Here is a 13,065-nt window from a genome sequence, read left to right as displayed (position 1 = left end):
TCTCTTGACCTAATTTGTCTCATGCATTCTCTACACATGCCTAAAATTCTCGGCCAATGCCAGTACAGTATTCTCAATACTCAGCCATCCTCTTAGCTCTGAACAGGGTCTCCTGTCTTTGTCACATTGCACATCCATCTCACCCTTCCCGTTTCAGTTTCCTCAAGCCTGCTAATGTCATCCTCTTTAACTGCCCATGTTTCACTGACATACTACAACACACTCCTCACACCTGCCACAAACATTCTTCCTTTCATGTGGAGAGAAAGTCCTCTTGCTGTCAATAAAGGAGCAGCTCTTTAAACTTCTTACAGACACTTCTGCCTCTTGCAACTGAGCAGGCATCAGTACAACCACTGGCACTGATCATGTCACCTAGGTAACAGAACTCATCAATAAAGTCCAGGGATATATACACAATGTTGAGTTTATCCAGCCTTGTTATGAATGTGTAGTTGTTTGTGCATACAGACACTTAAAAGTCAGCAATATCCTATACTGTAGTCTAACATCTACTGCACTGCATTTCCTGTGTACCCTCTTTCCACTCATTACACATTACTGAATTGCTGCCAACATCTTTCTTACAGACAGCACATGGCCATTTTCCTTTGTCCACCACAGGTCCTCACCCACTTTATACTTTGTCACATTCACTCTTAGGTCCTTTGACTATTCTATCCTCTATTTCTAAAAATTATTCACTGCTTCTTCAATCTACCTGCTTTTAGCAGTAAGTCATCATCATACAACAACTACCAGGGTAGACCAAACCTAAAGTCCCATGATACTGCCTCCTACACCTTGATAAACAGAAGGAGGCTCAAGACAAACCCCTGTTGGACCCCTACTTTCACCTCAAATTCCTCACCATTTACATTCACAGAGGTCTTTGAGCCCTCATATAAATGCCATAACCACTCAAACAAGGCACTCCAAAACCCTATACCCAAGATTTCCTATTTAGGCATAAGGCTATAATTGTAGTTACAGAACATAAGTTAGGAGCAATACCACTCATTATTTTTAAAGATTTTTCCATTTCAAAATACAGTGGGGTATGCTATAACGAATCTAATTGGTTCTAGAACCTTGTTCGTTATAGCATTCGTTTGTTATAGGATTAATCCGTTCCAGGCCCCCAAATACAACCACTTAACACTGAAAAATATAATATAAAATTGTAAAAATTTTAATAAAGTGCATAAATATGCATCTAAACCCCTGAAATAAAGAATATCATTAATATTTGTAATAATAAAACAATAAATTATTAAAAAAAATAAATAAATAAAATTTAAATTATGTTCGTTGTAGGAGTTTCGTTCGTTATAGCATTCTCAATTATATAGGTAAAAGCGTTCGTTATAGGAATATTCGTAGTAGGATCCGTTCGTTATAGCATACCCCACTGTATTGGCCTCAATCTTAAAGAAATGCTCCTGTGGTCAAATTCACATTATTTTTCTGCACTCTTTTTCCTGCTTCCCTTTTAACTTGTGTTTCCTTCAAGGGGTTAAAAATTAGTGACTACAGTGGTCCCTCCGTTAACGAACTCTTCGATTAACAAAATTTTGGTTAACAAATTACCTTCCATAAGAATCTTCAATTCGGTTAACGAACAAAAATTTGATTAACGAAATCCTTACGAAAATCATGTTTTGTTTTGAACATCAGCTGATCAGCTGAGGGGGTACTCAGCCAATTCAGTAATATGTTCTATGTTTATATTCATTTCCAATGGAGTAATTATCAATAAAGTTGTGCTTTATAATATTTAAGCATGTTTTCTATTAAAATTATTAGTCATTTTAACATTTATTTAACATACTGATAATATATGCAGTACAGGGAACTAGTTAGATGTGCACCCATCAGATGTGTGGGTCAGCCACCTGGTGTCAGTCTGGCTCTGTTTTCTGTGGAGACAGCACCTATTTTGTTGGTATCTTGAATATTTTTGCATTTTTCTTTGAACTTCAGTTAACATATTGGTAATATATAGCACAGTGCAGTGTTGATTTAAAGAAAATAATCTTGAATTACACCTAGTGAACTTAAAATTTTATTGGTGAAATGAGGCATGAAGCATGGGTCCCCTGAAAGGTGATTTCTCCTCCATCCCCACTTCCTTCCCTTCTCCACCCCACTTCTAATTCCCATCATCATCATCATCAACCAGGAGCCTTCTACATACACACCTCAAAGTAAGTATACTTTACTGCAGTTTTTTAATACTTTGTATGTACTTTTCGGTGAGCTGGAACCAATTACCCAATATCCCATTGAAACAATGGATTCGGTTAAAAAATTTTTTGGTTAACAAACGACCTTCTGGAATGAATTGTGTTCGTTAACGGAGGCACCACTGTACTGTATTTTGTTTACATAAATGCCACACCAGCACGCTTAAAATTCAACATTTGTTTCAATCCTTCTTTCATTCCTACAGTAAGCATAGGAATGACTATTGGCTAAAATGTTTTGACATGAATTCCCAAAAGAAACACATTGTCTCCACAATAAATCTTTTTCACATGACACAGCAGGGAAGCATCCAAATTTATGACAACTTTTTTTTTTTTTTTTACAAAATACCTTATAAGCTAAATGTGTGAAAATGGCACTTCATCATTACATTTAACAGAAACTGTAATGTGAAAACTTCTTGAATCAGAAAATATCTCTCTTTCAATCAGGATACTTGTATAATATTTATCAAGCTACAGTATGCACAGTTTCCTCAATTGTTTTATTTTCTGTATTTAAAAGCCCAAATGACTTTAAGGAGCTTTCTTGAAACAATAAGGTCCCTGTAAAGTGAATTACAGTTCATGCATACTCTAATGATGAATGAACTATAACCCACATTAAGCAGAAAACAGATGCTACTATACTGAATTCCACAGGTTTAACAGAAAAAATCCTTACCTCATTCACTTTGTTGGCAAGATTTGCTTGGGAAACTAGAAGATTTTCTCCCACAACATGCAACTCTCCCTTCACCTTGGCCAGGTCATCACATCCTTTGGCAGCTTCTTCTGACTTCACAAACAAGTCATTTTTCAGAGTTTCAACCTCCCCCTCTTGCTTACATTGTTGCTGCTTTAGTGCCTGTATAGCCTTTTGTAGCATTTCTATTTCTCCCTTTTGGTTTTCTAAAATCTTACTCTGGGTCTGAATTTTTACATCAACTAAAGAGAGTGTGTTTTTTGTGTCTCCTAAATTCTTGACAAGCTGTTCTTTTTCTACTAGCATATCTTTTGACTTTGACTTCAAATTATCAATTTCCGAAGTCATCTGCTCCTTATCTGAAGCATGCTGGCTAAGTTGAGATGACAAACTGTCATTCCTACAGGATATATCTGCATTTTTATCCTGTAGCACTCTTACTTCCATGACTAGATTCCTATTTTCTTGCAACTGTTGTTCATTTGTCTTAATGAGCTCATCTTTTTCAGACATCAACTTTTCCTTAAGTGATGTCATATTTTTAATATTGGAATGAAGATCATCAATATCCATCTCACTTTGTTCAACCATGGTTTTATACTGCTGGACATTTACTGTTAACTGTTCTTTTTCTACCTTTAGAACTTCTATTTCACCTTGAAGATTCTGTTGCTCAGAATCACTTGTACTCTTTTGTAAGACTAAATCTTCAGCATTCTTCAGAAGCTGCTCTTTTTCTGTAAGCAAGAACTCTTTCTCTGAGTGCAAGCTTTCTTTTTCCCTCAAAGCTTTTTCATTATTTAACTGTAACTCTTCATTTTTAGCAAGCAATTGCAGTTTATCACTGAAGATATCATCTTTTTCAGCTAACAATTTTAGTTTTTCTATTTCCAATGCCTTTTTCTCAGACAGTAGTCCATTCTTTTCTTTCAAGAGCTGTTCCATCTCATCTTGTAGTCCCTCCTTTTCAGACATTAAATGCAATTTCTCATTCAAGATCAAATTTCTTTCAGAATGTAAATCTGCTTCTTGCTTTACCAATGCTTCATTTTCAGATATTAGACCATTTATCTCTTTCTCTACTTCTTTAATCTTAGATTCTAATTCCTCCTTTTCAGATACTAGCTGCATCTTATCATTTAATATGAAGTCTTTTTCCAACTTTAACTCAGAGTTTTGACTCACTAATACTACTTTCTCGGATAGTAATTCATCCTTTTCCTTCTCCAAATATTCAATCTTTGATTGCATTTTATCTTTTACATTGAGTAGTTCTTCCCTATCATTTAAGATATAGTCTTTTTCCAACTGTAGCTTCTCTTTATCTGAGTGAAGTCCCATGTTTTCATTGAAGATCTTATCTCTTTCAGTAGCAATGGCATTGTATTTCAATGTTAATTCGCCCATAGAAGCCAAAATTTGTTCTTTATCAAGGGACAATGTGTCAGATTCAGAGGCTTTTATTTTCCTCTCAGCTTCTAGAAGTTCAATTTGAGATGTAAACTCAGCACATTTTATGTGACTCTGAGTAACCTCATCCCGAAGTTCTTTTATTGTGTCCAAAAGCCTTTCTTTTTCCTTTTCTAATGCATTCTCAGAGTGATTTTTTTCCATCAAAACCTCAAGATCATTGCATTTCTTCTCTAAATTATAATTGTCTTCATCTAGTTCCTTCATATTTGCCTTCAGTTTTTCTAGTTCCACTAATTTCAAATTGTTTTTTTCAAGCAAGGACTGCAAGCCCTGGTTCTCTGTGATAAGGGTCTCATTCAGTAGAACTACCTCGGTGTTTCTCGCAATAAGTTCTTTATTTCCTGACATCACTTCCTCTAGCCTATGTGAGGCATTGTAACTTTGATTTTTCAATTCTTGTTTGGCTTTCAGAAGATCCCCATTCTCAATCAATAGTTCAGCTTCCCTTTTATGCAAAGTTTCTGTATTAGACTTGAGAACATCATTTTGGCCCATCAGATCAGTTACCTCATTCTTTAATTCTTCAATCATCACTGTAAGCTCATCATTCTTGCTAATGAGCAAATCATTCTTAGTGGCCAACTCATCATTTTTTGAACTGAGTTCTTCATTCAAGAAAGCAAGTTCTTCACTTTTGGTGTGGCTCTCCTCAAACTCATGATCAATGTTGTTCTGTTTATCAAGCATCTTGTCAAGCTGTTCTCTTAGGCAGTTATATTTTTCTTGCAGATTATCCCGGTCTTTCTGTAGCCTAAAGAATTAGAGAAAAGAATAAAAATTAGGAGCTTGTATTTGTACAGCCTGTATTAATATAGAAGTATCATTTACAAATAATACTGTACCAAAAAGATTTAGTTATCTGTATTGCCTACTACAAAAATAAGACTAATATTATTGTACATTTTCCAACAAAAGGCACCTGTTTATCACTAGTTCAACTTATATAAACTTTTATTACAATACCTGAGAGCTTTTCAAATTACACTCTAGGGCTTAACCTCAGACAGAGAAGAATTAACAAACAGATGAACAAAATCCATTTCTAAATGTCATTAACTTCAGTGAGAAGGGTGATGAATAAAAATGTCAGAATTTAAATGTACGTACTCTTAAAAAGGATTTGAATTATGGATATCATAATGTAGTAGGGTCGGGATATATAGCGACTTTATATATAAAAAAATTTATATCACGGCTAACAAAATTATCGACATTTTCTTATATATATAGCAATAATTTTTTTTATTTTGCAAGGGAGATCGGGCAAAAAATATTTCAAACTTATCATAACTACCAAAATTATAAAAATTTTCTAATATACAGTATAACGATAAATTTATTTACAGTAGACTCACAACTTACGTGGGGTTATGTTACCTGGGGACCTCACATAAAACCAAAAATCGTACAAAGTCAGAAACACTCCTAAAAATCCCATAAATTGCCCCAAAAATACGAGTTGAAAAACTGTACAGTACAGGCACTCCTTGACTTATGACCACCCGGACATACAACCGCAGCAGTCATATAAAATATTTTTCAAATTACGTATTTTCGAGTCCCGACGTTAGTGATCGCGCTGTGTACTGACAAAATTTTCGTTTGTAATTCCCTTTAAAATGGCTGGCAAGCGTAGAAGTGAGAGTTCTCGTGGTGCTGAGAAGAAAAAGAGACCCATTTTAGATTTTCTATTTATTATTTTCGCATTTTCGACTTAGGGCCTGGTCGTCGGTTCCTAACCCCGTCGTAAGTCGAAGACTGACTGTATACTACTTAAATGTAATCTAAAAGACTAAAAATTTTATCTCATGCAAAATATATGATGCATATATTCAAATTATTTGCTGTCTTGCAAGGATTCCAGCAATGCAATTTATTTTCTGCTAACTTTAGTCTGTGACATTTTATAAGATAAAAACTTTAAGCCTAAAACCACTTTCAATCTTGCTAGAAGTGGAGGGGAAAATGATGTATTATGACAGCTGGCACCAGCCCCCGGCCAAGGTTACCTAATGGTATTTATTTCTGTCATATAGGGGGAGTTTATATTTTTCTCTTATAAAATGTCAATGAATTGACGTAAGAGAATATAATTAACATGGCTGGAATTCTTGTAAGATAGTGATTAATTTGAATATAAACAAGCTATAGTTTTCACTAGACATAAATTTTTTAGTAATAATTTAATACATTTTAGTACAAAGGAATAAATTTTTTATCTCTTGTGCAAAATATATGATGTATTGTATATATTTAAATTATTTGCTGTGTTGCAAGGATTCCAAATGCAAATTATATTCTGCTAACTTTAGACTGTGATTTTATGTCAAGTTTAGTCCCTTTTATTGACCTCCAGAACCTAACCCTATGTTCCCCACTGATTACATGTAATTATATACAGTGGGGTATGCTATAACGAACGGATCCTACTACGAATATTCCTATAACGAACAGTTTTACCTATAAAAGTGAGAATGCTATAACGAACGAAACTCCTACAACGAACATTATTTAAAAAAATTTTTTTTTAATAATTTATTGTTTTTTTATTACAAGTATTAATGATGTTCTTTATTTCAGGGGTTTAGATGCATATTTATGCACTTTTTTACAATTTTTACAATTTTATATTATATTTTTCAGTGTTAAGTGGTTGTATTTGGGGGCCTGGAACGAATTAATCCTATAACGAACGAATGCTATAACGAACAAGGTTCTAGAACCAATTAGATTCATTATAGCATACCCCACTGTATCTTGATTTAGTATATAGTGAACATCCTTGGGCCCCATCTCACGATATATCCCGACCCTACTGTAACCTTAGGTTGCAGCTAATCAATTCTTGACTTTTCATCATCATTATCATCTTCATCACTGCTTTATGACCATTTTTCACACTTAAGTGATTACCTAATACTGTAGCAGCTCCCCATGTTACGTAGTCTCTTACAGACGCTCTCATTAAATTCCTATCTATGAGGTTTATTTTATAACCTCTTCCATATCATTCTTGGCCACCCCCTAGCTTTCCTCTCCCTAAATTCAAACTCGTGCATCTCTTGACCCAACTGGTTTACTCCATTCTCTCCACATGCCCAAGGGGCACATTTTCCAGAAAATTTCGAGAAAATTTTCCCAATACCTGGAAAATTCCGGGGATGGGGGAGTCTTTTCTGGATTTGAGAGATGAAAATCAGGCGTATTTTCTGGAAGTTCTGAGAAAAATTTTCTGTTACCCAGAAAATTACGGGGATCAGGGATATTTTTCCGGGTTCGAGAGATGATGTAATGGGCAATTTCTGGAACTTCCGAGAACATTTTTCCGTTACCCAGAAAATTCCGGGGATGAGGGATTTTTTCCGGCTTTGAAATAGTCGTCTCGTTACCCGGAAATGCTCTGCACCAATTGTTCCGGCTAACGAGGATATCACTGTATACATTTCTTTGCGCACGAGTAAAAATGTAACACCTCCCCCCACCCTCTGCCTGGTGAGCAAATTATATTTGCGGATTTGGCAATTCATGGCCATTTTGAGACCCATGCTGTACTCTCAATGCCCAGTTGCCCTCTTAGCTCTAAATAGGATTTCCTATGTTTCAGTGTCACATTACACATGCACCTCACCTCTCTCATTTCAACTTACACTATTTAAGCCTATCTATGTCATCCTATTTTAAGTGCCCATGTTTCATTGCCATACAATATCACACTTCTCACATCAGTTGCATACGTCTTTCCTTTCACAAAAAGAGAAGGTCCTCTTGCTGTTAAAAAAAGGCAGTACAAGTAGTTCCCTAAATTCCTTCCAGTCACTTATGAATCTTGCATCCACTTCCATCAATAATCATGTCATCCAGGTTGTAGAACTCGTGTGCCTTATGAATAAAGAAAATACTATACAGGGGGTCCCCGGGTTATGAACGGGTTCCGTTCCTGAGGACGTCCGTAAGTCGGAACACAAGCTATATGCATACTGTACTTAAAAAACAATGTTTAAAATCCCCCACTATATTATAGCCTAAATCCTTATATACATCTAAAATCACTTAATTCAAGACAAAAGAAGAAATAGAATGACAAAATACAGTAAATGAAAGTAAAAAATAAGTCATCAGGTAAATAAAATACTGCAAAGTTCAAGTTTAACCCTGTTTGTAAGTCGGGGACCTCCTGTATATTATACGTATAGTAATATAAAAACATATAAGAATAATTAATAGGTATATTCAGTGCAGGAGATGGTGTGTATATGAAAATAGCAGGCGGTTTATCAACACATCATGATTCCCCGGGCTACTGTATACCTCAATGCGGACATTTAAATCACGCATATGTTCCAATACCCCAAAAATGAAAGTTTAGGAAACCTATAACAAAAAAAAAAAAAAAAAATGTGCCTGGGTGTGTAGCCAGGGGGGTGAGGGAGGGAGGGAGTGCTGGCTGGACTGAGGAGACAACTTTTTCCAATGCTTGTCACCCCGCATTCCCTTTATAACAACAGTATTCAATTTCACCATAATTCCCATATAACAGTATGTATTTAGGTACATTTGGTGCCGGGTTAATAAAACATTATCGTAAAATAAGTGCATCCTGTTCATGCTTTTAAGCCTTGCTAGCCTCTCTCCTGGTCCTGCACTTGGTCTTCAGGTACTCCTACTTTTCAACACCTATCTTCCAGTCCTTAAACAATCTTCTTTTCTCCTCTATCCCCTTCATCACTCAACCAGAGCATAAAAAGTGATGATGTCAAATTTAACCCCTACGCCCCGGTTGACGTTCTGGAAAGTGTGCCCTTTCGCACCATTGTTTGAATGCCCAGCGCAGGTTATTAGGTTCTAGCGTGACTATTTGGTGGTCACGCCACACACAGGGTAGCATGGGTGGGCTCAGTGCGGTTAGTACGCATTAGCCTGTCGCCATGGAGTCGTCTCTCAACCTGGCGACAGACTGCGTGTGTGTTGCCAAGCACTTTTCATGAAAAATAATGCAAATAAAATAAATTCTTAATGAATTATTTATAGGAAATAAGTATTATGATCAGTAAATATATGCATTACTAGCCATCCCGGACACAAAGGCAAGCAGAAGATGGCCGCTAGGTGTGTAGTGACCACGAGCGTCAGCTGTCAAAACAACACTGTCCCCTTATCTCCCTTGCCACTGCTGCCCCAGGGAAGTTTCTAGAGGGTCAATATACAGTTTTTATTACTTCTTTTTTATTGTTTTATCATTTAAAAATGTAAAAAAAAGATTTTTGGGAAAAGTTGATTTTTTTTATTTACCCTGTGTGAGGGGTACGGCCAGCAGCACCCTAGCCCAGGGCGTAGGGTTTAAGTACAGTATTTCAATAATCAAATTCAACCTCATCATTCATATGAAATGAGAGAAAATATCTACTAATTCATAATGTTAATCAATGGAAAACTATGATTTGATTTTAATTTGATTTACAATAGGGTTTTCAGGAACGTCACTATTGTACCGTAATTGAAGGGTACCCGTAGTTTGGATCCTGTAATTGAAGGATGGACATAAAGCTACTATAATTCTTTAGTTACATGTTTGATAACTTCTGTGTCATCCTACCAACAAACTTAAGTAGAATATATCCATCCTAAGTGTGCAGTGAATCACACTGCAGCTATATATACAGGGCACCATATGGGAAGTAGTACTGTATCTCAAAGTAAAAAGGAATTACCCTGTAAATGTTAAAATTCGGTTTAAAAAATACTGAAGATGAATGGAAGCAAGCAAACACACACACACACACTCACAAAAAAAAAAAAATAAATAAATAAACATAAAAAATAACAGTAGAATCTCCATACCCAATAATAACTGATGAAGGAAGTTCTGTCTCTCTCTCTGGCTTATTATCCTCTTGGAGCATACTAGATGACTGCCTCAACTTCTTATTTTCCTCTAATAACTGCTTCCTGTTTTCTACAACACTCTTAAGCTGAGTTTCCAGAGTGGTGACCTGAGTTAGAAAAGAAAAAATCATCAATGAGCATTAATGATAAACAAAATATGAACATGACATGACATTTATAAGGCACAGGTGACACAATAATGACTCTTCAGTAGCCCACAGTGCATGAACCCAATGTGGTATACATTATGCCAAGGCAACTTAAGGTCTGCTGTTAACCTACTATGATGAATTGACACTCAATTACATCTGAACTGAATGGGATATCCAGAGTAAAGTTTATTGTAATTGGTGATGACCTAGCTTGATTATTGTACCCAGAACCCTAGAAGCTAACTAAGGTAAGCACTAAGCCACGAGTGTCACATTCTTAGTGATAGCTCTACTGTACGTATAAGGTTATTAAAAGGTTTCATAAATCAAATAAGGTCTAATTGAAAGTAGAACTTAACTAACTATAACTTGGCATGGATATCATTTATGTAAACAATAAAATAATACAAGATACAGGGTAACTCATTTAAAAATTAACACAAGTTGTGATAATAAAAATTTTGAGATTTTAGTAAGTGTAATTATAGGAGTACTGTATGTACACTCTAGGTTTCATAAACAAATGACAGCATATAAAACCTGCTGAAAGATTTTTGTTCCTTATCAGCATATACAGTGGTCCCTCGGTTAAAGAATTACCTTCCATAAGAATCTTTGATTCGGTTAATGAGCAAAAATTAGATTAACGAAATCCTTACGAACATCACGTTTTGTTGTGAGCAACAGCTGATCAGCTGATGGGCTAGTCTGTCAATTCAGTAATCTGTTCTATGTTTACATTCATTTCCAGTGGAGTAAATATTAATAAAGTTGTGCTCTTTAACATTTTTGCATGTTTTGTATATGCAGTACAGGGAACTAGTTTTTTGTGCACCCATCAGATGCTTGACTCAGCCACAAGGCGTCAGTTGGACTTTGTTTACAGTGGAGTGAACATCTATTTTGTTGGTGTCTTGAATATTTTTGCATTTTTCATTGAAATTATTGGTCATTCTGAAATTTAGTTAACATATTGATAATATATAGCACAGTGCAGTGTTGATTTAAATAAAATAATCTTGAATTGCACCACAAAAGTTCTTGAACACACTAACGCCCAGAGTTTTAATCACTCTCTTCCGTTGACTGGGGTCGTTGTGTTCACAACCAGTTTTAAAAAACTTGAGTCACGAAGGACATTACACTGCAGAGCTGAACATGGAGGTGTAGCAGTAAAATTAACTTATAATAATGGAATTACAGTACAGCGAACCATCAAAGATCCAATAAATAATGATATAAAAAAATCCAAAAATACAGTACTTATTATCCTGACCACTGGGGTTAATTATACAGACTTTTTCCTGTGAAAAAGTCATATTTCTTAGCAACATATTACTGTACTCACTTTGTACTCAAATGTACTACAGTACAGTACACTAAAGGACTAAAAATTTTATCTTGTGCAAACTACTATACTCAAATTATTTGCTATCTTACAAGGATTCCAGCAATGCAAGTTATATTCTGCTAAGTTTAGTCTGTGATATTTTATAAGATAAAATCTTTAAGCCTAAAACTACCTGTTTTGGGAATGCTTCTTAGGGAGGCTTCTTAGCCCAGAACCCCCAAATTTTGTGTTCATATCTACCGAAATCCGGATTTACAGGGTCCGAATCTTCGAGGGTTCACTGTAGTTCATTTTACTGCCACACCTCTCGTCAAGCACTGTAGTGCGGTGTGTGGGAGTAAACACGACAACTCGTCAATGGAAGAGGGTGACTAAAACTGGGTTTTAGGTTCATGCAATATGACAAAACGAATGAGAAATCTGAACATTGCTCTCTGAGGAAGTTTTATTGTAAATTAAATTACTACTTTTCACCTGTATATATTATACAGATGAGCAAAATATATTTCTTCAAAATGTTGAGCTGCTTTGCAACCAGATATAACAGCCATTCTTACAAGACATAAGCCATAGTGTTCATTCTAAAATGTGTCGTGACCCAATGTTTGAAAACTTTTTGTGGCGAATGTACAGTCTCGTTGAAGATTCCTCGAACCCTGCCGGAGACAGCTGGCAACACAAGGCTGTTTGTTTACTATAGTACGTAGTATAATATAATATGAAACAACAGAGCCCAACCATTAAATTAGGCAACGGGGAACTAAGTAATCGATCACTTTTACATTTATTCATAATTTTTACTTTGTACTATAGTAAACAAACGGCCTTGAGTTGCCAGCTGTCTCCAGCAGTGTTCGAAGAATCTTGAACAGGACTGTACATGCACACTATATTCTTGGTATTCTATACAGTATATCTCTACAGATTACGGGATATCCTTTAATCTTTTACCTTTTCCTCTAGTTCCTCAACCATATCACAAGTAAGTTTGTTCTGATCTTTAGTTCTTCTTAGATCATACAAGGCTTGGTTCAACCTTTCTTTGGCCTCCATACTCTCAGTGTTAACTTGGTCCTCTAAACACTTCAAGGTCCTGAGCTGCTCCTGTGACCCCTAAGAGATTAGAAAAGTGTCATGTTAATAAAATTGGTTATTAGGGGTATTATTTTGTGAAATTTGCACATACTGTACAGCGTAGGATAGTCAGATATCTCAGCCATTTTTTTTGTGTGAAATAAAACAAAGTAAGACTGT

General features: G+C 35.6%; 1 protein-coding gene across 1 annotated transcript in view; it reads right to left on the bottom strand.

Annotated features, from left to right (window-relative positions):
• LOC121873309 (centromere protein F-like) overlaps window positions 1-13,065 on the bottom strand; it is a 145,070-nt gene that overhangs the window by 40,290 nt on the left and 91,715 nt on the right. The window contains exons 22-24 of the mRNA XM_042376814.1: window positions 12,763-12,924; window positions 10,264-10,415; window positions 2,932-5,176 (exon numbers count right to left, since the gene is read on the bottom strand). Of these exons, the coding sequence (XP_042232748.1) occupies window positions 2,932-5,176; window positions 10,264-10,415; window positions 12,763-12,924 (2,559 nt within the window). The remainder of the gene's footprint in view (window positions 1-2,931; window positions 5,177-10,263; window positions 10,416-12,762; window positions 12,925-13,065) is intronic.

Source organism: Homarus americanus, unplaced genomic scaffold (genome assembly GCF_018991925.1).
Source record: "Homarus americanus isolate GMGI-L3 unplaced genomic scaffold, GMGI_Hamer_2.0 scaffold32929, whole genome shotgun sequence".
NCBI classification, from domain to species: Eukaryota; Metazoa; Arthropoda; class Malacostraca; order Decapoda; family Nephropidae; genus Homarus; species Homarus americanus.
Note: the sequence above shows the minus strand (reverse complement) of the source record. Positions and strands in the feature narration are given on the sequence as shown.